This window comes from Miniopterus schreibersii (genome assembly GCF_964146895.1).
Source record: "Miniopterus schreibersii genome assembly, chromosome: 2".
NCBI lineage: Eukaryota > Metazoa > Chordata > Mammalia > Chiroptera > Miniopteridae > Miniopterus > Miniopterus schreibersii.
Window position 1 is genome coordinate 24608950 of NC_138102.1, and position 12569 is coordinate 24621518.

Here is a 12569-nt window from a genome sequence, read left to right on the forward strand (position 1 = left end):
CCCTATATATGTTCATGTGTTTATCTTTTTTTATATAATTGTAATCTTGCAGCCATCCTCTTGTATTCTGATTTTTGTTGGGGTATGTTTTCATGTTTCAGCTTTCGTGGTTGTGTGGCACTCAACCAACTTCTTGTTGGTGGGTTTGCTTTAGGATATATTTTTAATGATGCTTTTGTTTTGTTCTGATTTTGCAGGCAGAGACGTTTGTTTGGGTTAACAATGCATCAGCACATTCCCAGAGTGTTGCCAAGGCCAAATACGAATTTTTATTTGGCAAATCTGAAGAGAAAACTCCAGATACTAGTAAGTGTTTCCCTCCCTCCCTCCTCAAGGTCACAGAGATGAACCACTACTGGCATTTCAAATCTCGGAAGCTGGGAGTTGTTCAAAGCGAGAACCTACTTGAAATCACCGAGAACAGACTGCAAGAGTCACATCCTATATTTCTTCATCTTAGGGAATATTAATTAGCATGCCTTGGGAATTAGGAAAGGGATATTGCATATGGTATGGAGCCTGGGCTCGAGCTGGACTTCCTGAATTTGGAGTCAGGCCTCGTAACTTATGAGATGTGTGACCTTGAGTAAGTTATCTAATGTATCTGTGGCTTGGTTTTCTGTGTGGAAAATGAGGTTATAGTGGTCCATGTCTCAGAATTCTTCTGAGGATAAGTAAATTGACCCGTGTAAGGCTCTCAGAACCATGCTGTGCATGTAATAACTGCTACAAAGTGTTTGCGGCTGTTCTTATCATCATCATCATCATCATATCCCTGACCTTGAAGTTGACATTTGGAAGGACAAACCTGACTTCCTTCACTGCCTGAGACTGATTTCTGCTTTGGGTGGACAGGGAATCTGACCTAATGCAGCTGTTGTTCAGCTGAAAAAGTCAAGTAATAACTATACATTTTTGACACATGCTAGTGGGATTATATAGTGGACCCCTAATATTTAGGTATATCAAGAATGCAGTGTGTATGCAACCATTTAATAATCCCTTTACATTAAAAATGAATACATGTTAAATATTTCAATAGTTGGGGACTGTTAGTAAAGTTTAAAATAGCTAAGTTACTTTGAAAAATCATTCTGCTTTTATCACACGTCCCAGTTGGCTATTTATCATGTAGTGTAAACGCCTAACTATGCTGGGCTTTCGGTTTGGGGCACTTAATCATCTGTTCACTATTTCTCAGACAGGGAATGCCGATCAGAACTGCTGCTTGGCATAGCCTTAAGTTGGAATGCCACATGGTGATTTTGTGCTGATTAAGGCTTTTTTTTTTTTTACTTGGAGAAAACCTGATTTTTACTTTGCTATGTAAATCAAATGTCTGTATAGTCCTCTGCTGACTTACTGGTGGGTGAGTCTGGTTCCTCTTTACTTGTAGGTTTTGAATAGTTTTCCCTTGTACCTGAGGCAAATCAAAATGATACTGTCAGCCTTCCGTTCCTTGTTTGCCCTGGTAAAAATGGCTTGTACTAGTTGTTTAGTGCGATGTTATTCTGCAGGTGTGAATGTGTGCATTGAACAAATATATTTAATGAGCACTTACTATGTCCTGAGCACTGTGAGGGTACAAAGAAGTCAAAGACACAGTTCCTGCCCTTTAGTAGCTTATCCTTTGGTCATGGAGAAACGTGTCTGTGAGTGACTGAAGGAAGGGAATGGCCACTGTCAGCTGTGCTGGTGAGGACTTCCTGGAGGAGGGGGGAAGTTGAACTTGTTCTTAGTTGAACTTGTTCTATTAACTAGGATTCTGGTTAATAGAATTCTGGGACAGGGCATGGTATGAGCAAGGGTGTGGTTGCGGAAAATACAGATTGTTTGAGGAACAGGGAGGAAACTAGCCTGGTTGGTTTATAAAGCATATCAGTGAGAGATAAGTTTAGAAAGATAACCATTAAGAAAGGGACAGAATCTTGTAGGGCCTTGCAAGGCAGGGTAAAGAAGTTGCATTTTACCCAGGTATGCAAAAAGGAAGTGCCAAGTACTGGTTTAGATACATAAATCAAGATGGACTGATCAGGAAGTTGAAACAGGCAACAGATGCTGTTGATTACCATGGAGGGTAAAGCATGCAAGTTTTTACTGACTTTTGGAAAGTCCTCTTTTGCTGTCTTCACAGAGAAATGGTGGCACATTTTTATCGTTTTAAAAATACTCTTGCAGTTTACTTATATAGATCCTTCATCTGTCATCAAATCACTGCCCACACTTGGAAGACCATAGGGAAAGGAAGCAGAGAGAGTAGGATAGTGCTTCTGTTTGAATTCGGTTGATAGGCATACCTCTTCCCACATAGGGGTTTTAAAAAATGGATTAAGTGACTTACACTGTCTTAGTGCTCCGGAAACAGTCCCCTGGAGAAACGGAAATGCTGACAGTGACTTTGAGTGCATCTCCAGTGATACTCAGGTGGCGTCACCTGAGATCAGTGAGGTCAGATGGTTCATCATCTCCAGTTAGGCCCAAGGAAAGTGTTGCTGCCGTGGGAAGAGAGCCTTAGACTTTGCCTCTGAGCAGGGACTTCACATGGGTCACAGGTGGGAGGTTCTAGGGAAAAACAAGTTAGAATTATTTGCACGCTGTTGCTGATTGCAGGGATCTTGAGTCAGTGACCGAGGTTTCGGGTGTTGGGTGGAGTATGGGAGAACGTGAACAGTGGGCAGAATCTGTGGCTGAGAATTAAAATCTGGATTCTCACTGTCTGTTCATCAGTATAGTGAAAGGGAAGAGGGACTGTGCTTCTCTAGTGTCTGTTCTCTGCTGCTTTCTGGGAGCGGTTGCAGCTTCCAGGAGCTTTTCAAGGGTTAGCGCAGTAGCTGGTGATTGTTGAGAGGCTCTGGGCTGTGTGTGACATGAGGTGTGCTGTGGCTTAATGAGGAGACAGCGAGTCACCAGTGGTGACTCTTCCATTGCAATCAGCCGTTAGAATATTTGTGGAACTGCAAAGAGAACAAGGAGGGCCCGCAGGAACCTCACCTGGGCTAACCATATGCCTGTATTCGCGAGGGGGTGGGTGATAGTGCCATCCGACTTGCCTCTCGCCACACCTGTCCTCTCCAGACTGCTGCACTCGGTGGCCAGCATGGCTTTCTGAACTGCTCAGGTGGAGCACTCTGACAGGACGGTGGCTTCACTGGGAGAAGGTAGTTCTTTGAGGTGTTCCTAGGGCAGTATCAGATAGCCAGGGTCTGTCAGTCTCTGTTTTGGTCAAAGTCCAGAAGGAAGGAATGTCAGAGAGCCTCTGAAGTTGAGTGAGACTGTCCCTCAACCTGTAGAACAGGTGACCTAGGAAGTGTGTGAGGAAGTGACAGGCTGCGGGATGCTAAAAAGAGAAATCCGCTAACTTTAACTCTTGGAAGTTAAAAAAAATCTTACTCCCCATGTCCTCTATTGATCTATAGACTTTTTAAAGATAAAGGAAATGAACTTCAGAGATATTAAAGATCGTGCCCAAGGGCACATAGTTTAGATGCTTTAGAATCAGATGGAGGCCAGGAGAGAAGGTGATGGGGCTAGGGGTTGACACACTGGTTTTCCAGAGCTCTGGAGAGTGGGGGGTGGCAGGGGTGGGGAGACTCACTCATGTAGAATTGAAACCCAAGCCTGCAGCACAAATGGGGTGGAGGTCCAAATGTCCAGGTGTATCGTCACATGATATGTAGAAAGTGACACAAGACTGGTTAGTGCCAGGCTGGTAAAACCCCACAGGTTAATTGCCAAAGTCAATGTAGAACCACCCCGCGAGAGGGACCCTTTCATAGGCCAAGGCGTAGAGGACTCCCATATGAATAAATGAATCAGTAACCCCTAAAATCCATAAAATGATATAAAGTGTAAAAAGGAAGGAAATTCCATGGAAAGGAGAGTCGGCATACACAACAAGTAGAGCAAGTGAGACCCAAGGAACTAAAGATAATAGAATGCTCTGAAACTATAGAATCGGTTTGTTTAAAAGATAAAAGAGGGGGAAGAAACCATTGTGATTAAAGAGGAAAGTAGGAAGTAGAGACATTCCTATTTGAACAGAAACCAAGTATAACTACAGAAAAGGAAAAACACGGATAGTGAAATTAAAAAAAAAAAAGGGTTGGGTAAGTACACATTATTGGGTTTACATCTGGTAGGGACTGAAAAGCTCCTTTTTCATCCTGCTGCTTATTAAATGTTATCTGTAGAAAAGTGAGAAGAAGGGGGAAGAAAGAGCATCTGTAATCCCAAGCAGTATGCTCTCAGTTTGGTAACATTTACTAATGATTTTTTTCTTTGTGTTTCATACTCAAAAGTGCATACACGTTTCTTCATTATTCAGTAAATATATGAGTGGTTGTTTTGTGCCAGGCATTGTTCTAGGTCTTAGGGATAGAGTATTGAACAAAACTAAAATCCCTGTTTAACAGATTGCTTAATAACTGAAAGATTGCTCCAGTTCACATTTTCCTCTGCAGTGGGTTAGCACTCGCCTCCCACACACTCGTCAGCACTGAGTAATTATTAACTTAAGCAAAACACTGTACCCAGCCTAATGGGGGAGGGGGGGCTGATTAGCCTTTAGTCTCCAGATGTAGGCATTTATTTTTTTTTTAAATATGAATTTGAAGTTATTACCAAAATAATACATGTATATTATCTGAAAAATATAAGCTTGCCTGAAGTGTACGTTGCCCAAAGTGAGGCTCACTTCCATCCTTTCTCTTTGGGGCACACACTTTAGTCTCTCTCTCTCTCAACCTCATGAGCCTTCCCAGTGGCAGTGACTTTTGCTTATTGCATTTTTCTTCTACTCTTTCTTTTTCCCCCACTTTGTTTTTAAAGCTGTTTTGGTAGTTGCCTCGTAGATAATATGCTTTCATCTGTATTTGTTACCTATTTTAAAAAAGCATCTATTCTGTAATATGACAAATGAGGAATTTGGCTCACATATTCTCTCCACTCCCCCCATACCTGTATTTTGTTTTAATTTTTTTTCTTAGTTACATTTATGGTTTTAAAATACTAATATTTGAAACTGTTTCTTAAGCCCTTAATTCTGAGAGTCATCTCATGACACTCTCATGTAAACTGAGAATGCAGTGGCTCCGCATTTCCCCTCCAGCTCTCTTGCCTCATGCTGAGCCTCCATCCATCCTACCTTTACTTTTACCAGGCGTATGGCATTTTCATTTTGTTCTGGAACTATAGCAAAATCGTTTGTGCTATCTGTGTAGATTGAGTCAAAAAAATTTAAAACCTAGCATGTACAGAATGCAGCACCCAAGTAGTGTCGTTGGCCCTGGGGTGGAGACGTAGACCTGTGTTCCTACCCTCTGCTGCTCCAGGGATGGCAGCACCTGGTTACGATGGACTGTTGGGGCTCCACTTTATCACCCGGTGTAACTGTAGGCCATTCATTTTCATCATGACGGCATTCTTCCTAGAACCTTCTGACAGCTTGTTCTGAATTGTGCCAAAAGTTTTCTAGGCCTTACGCAGCTGTTCTTCTTCGACTCTGACAAAGTTCTTTATTGCATTCCTGATTAGACACGCTGCTTCTTGGATTCCACGCCACATTCTTGGAATCTTTTTTTTCCCTAGAGTATATCCTTTAGAAATACTTTTGGAGAGGTTCCGAGATGGGTAGCATTCTTAAAGCTTTGGGTGTCTGAAAAGGGCTACTTTGTTTTTATGCTTCTTTGTTCATTTCCCTGGAATTGAAGTCTAGGTTCAGCTCATTTCCCCTTCTGCAGGTGTCCGTTGGTACTGATGTGACTGTCACTTGCTCCTTTGTGTGTGATCGGCTCCTTCTCTCTGGGCACTTTGAAAGGTTCTCTTACCCAGCCCTCTGACATGTCAGGAGGTATGTGATCTGGAAACATTTGTTGTATTATTATTTTTTAATTATTCCCCCTCTACTCTTTTATGGTTTTTACTTCTGAAATTCCTACTAGATGGATGTTGTTTCTCCTGGTTTGGATTAATCTTAGATGTCTCGTTACTTTTTCTCTCCTGTTTTAAAATATCACCTTCTATTCTTTCTAGTAAAGTTTTTATTTTAATAATTATATCTATAATTTCAAGAGCTCCTTCCCATTCTCTGATCACCCAGTTTTCATCATAATCTTTTCTTTTATGGATTCATTATAACCTTGAATCTCTCTAAAGAATTAATTAGAATTTGTTATCTAAGATTACCTTTTGTTTCTGGAATTTTTGCTTCATCCAGGGTCAGTTTTGTTTCATTGAGTCTTGGGACTTCTCTTGAAACACTGCTTTTCCTCAAATGTCTGTGGGAGTTTGTTTTTCTATTCACATGCATGAATGAAAAACTGAGTTTCCAGATAAAGATACTGGGGTTTCTCTGTACGTGTGGACTGTGTGTCCCCAGCAGGCCTCTTTCGTGTATATAGAGGAGGGCTGAAAAGACTCCCAGTGAGGCCAGGTAAGCTGTGTGGACTGGCACAGGAGCAGGTGGGTGGGCTGCCTACTCCCAGGCTAAGCGCCTGATGCCAGCAAGCTTCTGGGAGGGGAGGGAGACGGGAGGGATCAATGTGGGAAGCTGTTCTGTAGATAATTCTTTATCATTCTTCCGTTAATTACAGCTGACATCTGTTCTGCTTCCCATTCCAGGTATGGATACCTGCCAACTCTGGGCTTTTAGCTTCTCTGCGGCTCTACTGTTAGGATGACTGAGGCTTTCTGGGTTAGTCTGGGTTGTGACTTCTGCTTTATTTTGTCTGTGGTTATAGTCCCATCCCTTTTAGTATGACAAACTCATTAAAATCTCTAGCTTAATAATGTTTCTCTTCTTGTCAGCGCTGTTATGAATTGATTTTCTTTTGCAATTTGTTGTTGTCATTTTAATAGGACTTAGAGGAGAGGAGGCAAACTTGTGTCCCACTGCCATAGTGACCCAGTAGTCTGAATAATTCTTTTTCCTTCAGTTTTATTATAATTGACAAATAACAATGTATAAGCCTGAAGTGTATGGTGTACTGATTTGCTTTATGTACGTGTTATGAAATCATCACCGCATTAAGGTTAGTTAACATACCCATCGCCTCACATGGTTGTCTGTGTGTGTGTGTGTGTGTGTGTGAGAGAGAGCACATTTGAGATCTACTCTCTTAGCAGAAGCACATTTCAAGTATATAATACACTATTGTTAACTATAGTTAGTGCACTGTACTTTATGTCCCCAGACATTATTCATCTTGTAACTGAAGTTTATGCCCTTCCACCGACATCTTCTCATTTCCCCCACCCCCAGCCCTTGGTAACCACTAGTGTCCTCTGTTTCTATGAGTTTGTCTCTTTTAGATTCCACATCTAAGTGAGATCATCTGGTATTTGTTTTTCTCTCTCTCTTATCTTACTTAGCATAATGCCCTCAAGGTCCATCCATGCTGTTGCAAACGGCATGTTTTCTTCTTTCTCATGGCTGAATAATATTCCATTACAAACACACACACACACACACACACACACACACACACACACACACACGCGCCCCACACGTCTTTATTCATTCCTCTGTAGACCAACACTTTGGTTCTTGTCATGTCTCGGCTACTGTGAATGATGACGCAATGAACATGAAGGTGCAGATATCATTTTGATATACTGATTTTATATCCTTTAGGTATATATATCCAGAAGTAATAATAGCATTATTGAGATAAAATTTATATACCATACACTTTACCCATTTAAAGTGTAAAACTTGGTGGTTTTTCGTATGTTCACAGAGTTGTGCACCCACCACCGTGGTGAACTTTAGAACAGTTTCATCACCCCAAGAAGGTAGGGCTGCACCCACCAGCAGTCACTCTGTATCCCCTCCCTTCACTGGGCAACCACTAACTCGTGTTTGTCCCTACAGATCTGCTTATTCTGGACATTTCATATAAATGGAATCATACAGTATGTGGTCCTTTGTGACTAGCTTTTTCCACTTCTCCTTGTTTTATCCGTGCTATAGCATGTACCACTATTTTATTCCACAATAAAAATTGTGGATAATATTCCGTTATATGGGGAGGCCACACTTTATCATCTGTTCCTCGTTTGATGGACATTTGGCAGCTTCCACTTTTTGGCTCTTAGGAACAATTGCTGGGTGATATGGGATTGTATTTTAAACCTTTTGAAGAACTTCTACATTGCTTTCCGCAGTGGCTGCCCATTTTACATTCCCACCGGCAGTGTGTTTGCGTTTCTGCTTCTCCATGTTCTCACCAACACTTACCATTTTTATTATAACCATCCTAGCGGATGTGAAGCGGTGTCTCACTGTAGTTTTGTTTTCATTTCCCGAATGACTGATGACATTGAGCATCTTTTCAAGTGCTTACTGGTTTGTTTATATCTTCTTTGGAGAAATGTCTATTGAGATCCTTTGTCCAGTTTTTAATTGATTTGTCTTTCTATGATTGGGTTGTAAAAGTTCTTCACATAATCTGTACACCCATACACGTCCCTTATCAGATATATTATTTGCAAATATTTTCTCCCATCGTGTGGGTTGTCTTCACCTTCTTGATAGTATCATTTGCAGCACAAATGTTTTTAATTTTGATCAAGTCCAATTTATCTATTTCTTCTTTCGTTGCCTGTCCCTTTGGTAACATACCAAAGAAATTATTGCCTAATCCAAGGTCAAGAAGATTTACTCCTATAGTTTTTTTCTGAGTTTTATAGTTTTAATTCTTACAGTTTTGTCTGGGATCCTTTTTTTAAAAAAAAATATCTTTATTGATTTCAGAGAGAGAAAAGGAGAGGGAGACAGGAACATCAATGATGAGAGAGTCATTGATCAGCCGCCTCCTGGACGCCCCTGCCTGGGGATCGAGCCCTGACCGGGAATCGAACCCTGATCGCCTGGATCCTAGGTCAACACTCAACCCCTGAGTCACGCCTGGCTTTTTGCTTATGGTGTGAGGAAGAGGCTGAATAATTTTTAATGGTAGCTAAAGCATGTTGGGTAAATGCAGAGCATCTTACTGATTTGGGTGGACACCTCTCCACACACACACAATTCCTGGAGAGCAAGATGCAAAAAAAAGTAGCATTGCTGCTTAACCTGCTCACGCCCCTGTGCTGACTTGGGTAGAGTCAGGGGCCCCCGGAAAGCGAGGGGTCATTGCGTGAGGAAAAGCGCGGGTTGGTGTAGAAACCACGAATGTCCTGAGCAGCAGTAGCAAACCCCAGGGCGTCGCGCTGAGTTCTTTCCTTGCCTCCACCTCGGGCGCAAGTTGGCTGGTGCTTTCACGCTGCCCCTTTGGTGCACCGCCGGCTCTGGCACACGCTCTTCAGCGTGCCCCTCCTTTCCGCTCCCTTGCCTCCTTCCTGCACACTGTGGAAAGCAAAATGATGCTTTGAAAGCGTGATACACGGGTATGTATTAGACTAGCTTTCCATCCCTTGGGCCTTAGTAAGTTGGCCAGATGTCCTCTGTTATTCCAGCCACTCCGCAGGCCCTGCAGGATCGGCCGCAGCTTCCAGCCGTCTGTTTGGCTGGCAGTGGCCGGAGGGGACGGGGACTGCTGTCTCTGGCTACGAGGAGGCAGTGGTTCACTGTCCTCCGCCTTGGCCCACATGTTTGCACTCTGAGCTGCCTCATCGGAACAGCCCGCGGTTTCATATGCCGAGGTAGCTAAGGAGTGGTGCAAAAATCCGTCTGGAGGGCACATTGAAAAGCTTTTTCCTACTGTCTATTCAGAACAGTACTTTAATTTCGCCTAGAGATTCGTTATCTTCTGAACCAGCTTTCATTGTAATGTGTGTGTTTTTAAAGCAGCTATTGAAAAGCTGAGGAGCAGGGTTGGACTTTTTTGAGAGAGAAATCAGATCGACTTTGGTACAGCGTGGAACAGCGCATCTGTATTAGAAAAGACAGCTTTTATCTCCGGAAACTTCCAGCACCAAATGCAATTGAGGTCCAAGTTTTTTCATGTACTTATTAGTAAGGATTCATTTTTAAGGGTTTTCCTCTTTGTGTGTTTTATATTGCAGAGCTAGTCTTTTCTCAACTTACAGAACTCTTTGGGTGCTGTTAGGATGTTTTCGAATAAATTTGGGCCCTTGATGGGTCCCTGAATAAAAATGTTTTATTTTCAGGTGTACACACTGCTTTACAAAGTAATCCTTTAGCAGTGTCTTCTCTCATTGGTCCTTAAATCAACCATCTAATCTTGTTTCCTTTTATTTTTAGGTAGGAGGTATCTTTTCCTTTTTATTTTGTAAAGCAGAGGTCACATACAAGCATCCTTCACGTTTTACTTGGCCTATACAATGTTTTGTGAAAAATTGAGCTAACTTTAAAACTTCGGGAGATTTTGTGTAAAATCCCCGATTTCAAGCTTCTGTTGAAAAATCTGAAACTGCAGCACCGAGTGGGAATCATCACTGGCATTGAATAGCAGCTGGTGCCTTTAGAGCTTAGTGCCCCCCAGTTGCTAGTTAGCACTCCTCCTGTGTTGTCTCCAACTTCACATTTATGTCGCCTCCTGTAGGCACTTGGGCTCCTGGTCTCTGCTGTCAGGTCATGCTAGTGTATGACTTTACACTCTTAGTCATTGTGTCCAGTCATGATCCTCACTATGTCATGCTTTCAGCCCTGAGGAGCATCCAGAGGTGGACATGCTGTGAAGCTAATGTGCAGGACTTTTCCAAGGCTTTGAGAGATCTAGCAATTTTCTTCTTTCTCTTAAAAAGAGCATCCAGATTGTATAACATGCAGGAGCCACAAAACTGGACCTACCCCTGCCAGCAAGACAACCACTTGTAGACCTTTTCAAAAGAATAAAGATTCTTGGGCCACATCTCCTCCAGGTCTGTGCAGTCAAAATCTTTGGGCAAGGGACCCAGGCATCTCTCAGTTTTTAAGCAGCTTCCCAGGTGGTGATTATGATGAACATACAGGGTTAAGAACTACTGTATTTAAAAAGGTAATTACTTGAGCTATTTATAAACCATCTTAATACTGAAAGGGCTCATTGTGGAATTCTCTAATAGCTTTGAACTACTGACATTCAAAGCTGAAGTGCTCAGGTACCACGGCCAATTAGAGATCAGCCAGATAAGTGAGAGGATGTCTCTGAAACCGAAATGTACTGTCAAAAGGAAAACGTGATTTGATTGTAAAAAAAAAAAATCGTGTGCATGAGTTTTTCAGGAGTTGAAGAAGGTGTCTCGTGTCTGTGATGGTTGTGCATTCATGTGGAATTTCATCAGCAATTTCTGTTACACTCGTATTCATGTAAATATTTGCTTTGGAACAATTTTTCTATGGGGATCAGGCAGAGATTCTGGGGTTGCTATAATGTAAGAGCAGCACAGGGTTAAAGTACTGTTGCAGCCCCATACAAGTGCCTCTATTCTGATTGCTTGGGGAGGTAGAGTGGTTGTTTTAAAGCAGCAGTTTGGATATATGTGGGGATGTTTGCTTGTTTGTTTGTTTTTATTAATCTTCACCCGAGGATATTTTTTCCATTGATTTTTTTATTTTTAGAGAGAGTGGAAGGGAGGGAGGGGGAGAAAGAGAGAGAGAGAAATATCGATGTGAGAGAGAGACATCGATTGGTTGCCTCCTGCATGCACCCAGGGAACGAACCTGTAACCCAGGTACATGCCCTTGACCAGGAATTGAACCTGAGACCCTTGGGTCTGAAGGTCGTTGCTCTAACCACTGAGCAACGCTGCCCAGGGCTGTGGGGATGTTTTTAATTGTCACAGTGATTGGGGATGAGGGTCTACTGGCCTTAAATGGGTAGGGCTGAGGCTGCCAGGCATCTTATAGTGCATGGAGAGGCTGCCCAAGGAAGGATGATTTCACGTGCTACTTGTCCTTGAATGTCCTGTTGGACGTTCATATGGGGAAACATGTTTCTCATGATCTGGACTTAGGATATACAAACAAATTTTTCTGCATGGTTTTAAATATCAGTGAAATTTCAAGGACTATACCTGCCATGGGAGCCAAGGGAAGATTTTATAGTTGTCCCCCCTTATCCATGGGGGATACGTTCCATGACCCCCAGTGGATGCCTGAAACCTCAAATAGTACCAAACCCCATATATACTGTGTTTTTTCCTGTGCATCCATATCTATGAGAGCTTGATTTATAAATTAGGCAGAGCAGATTAACAACAGTCATTAATAATAAAATAGAATACTGTAACAGAATATTGTAACAGAAATTAATGTGAATATGGTCTCTCTCAAAATATCTTATTGTACAAACTCACCCTTCATCGTCTGTGATGATGCGAGATGATGAAGTAGGTGAATGAGACATTACTTAGTAAAAACACAAACGCTGTGATGCCCTGACAGTTGATCCGATAACCGAGACGGCTACAGGGCAGGTGACTACAGGGCAGGTCTTGTATAGAGCATGGGTACGCCGGGTGAAGAAATGATTCATGTCCCAGGCAGAATGGAGTGGGAAGAACAAGATTCCATCATGCTACTTAGAACAGTGCACATTTAACACTTAGGAATTGTCTACTTCTGGAATTTTCCATTTAATGTTTTCAGATCATGGTTGTCTGTGGGTAACTGAAACCATGGAAGGTGA

The 12569-nt window shown here is 42.2% G+C and overlaps 1 protein-coding gene across 4 annotated transcripts in view; it reads left to right on the forward strand.

Annotated features, from left to right (window-relative positions):
• The window catches only part of PSD3 (pleckstrin and Sec7 domain containing 3), a 461071-nt gene that overhangs the window by 167547 nt on the left and 280955 nt on the right, over positions 1–12569 (forward strand). For all 4 annotated transcript variants that reach the window (XR_013998104.1, XR_013998105.1, XM_081127019.1 and 1 more), the window contains one exon: positions 198–306. Coding sequence is in view for 2 of the 4 variants with exons in the window: in XM_081127019.1 (XP_080983145.1) it covers positions 198–306 (109 nt within the window). In the remaining 2 variants the exon portion in view is untranslated. The remainder of the gene's footprint in view (positions 1–197; positions 307–12569) is intronic.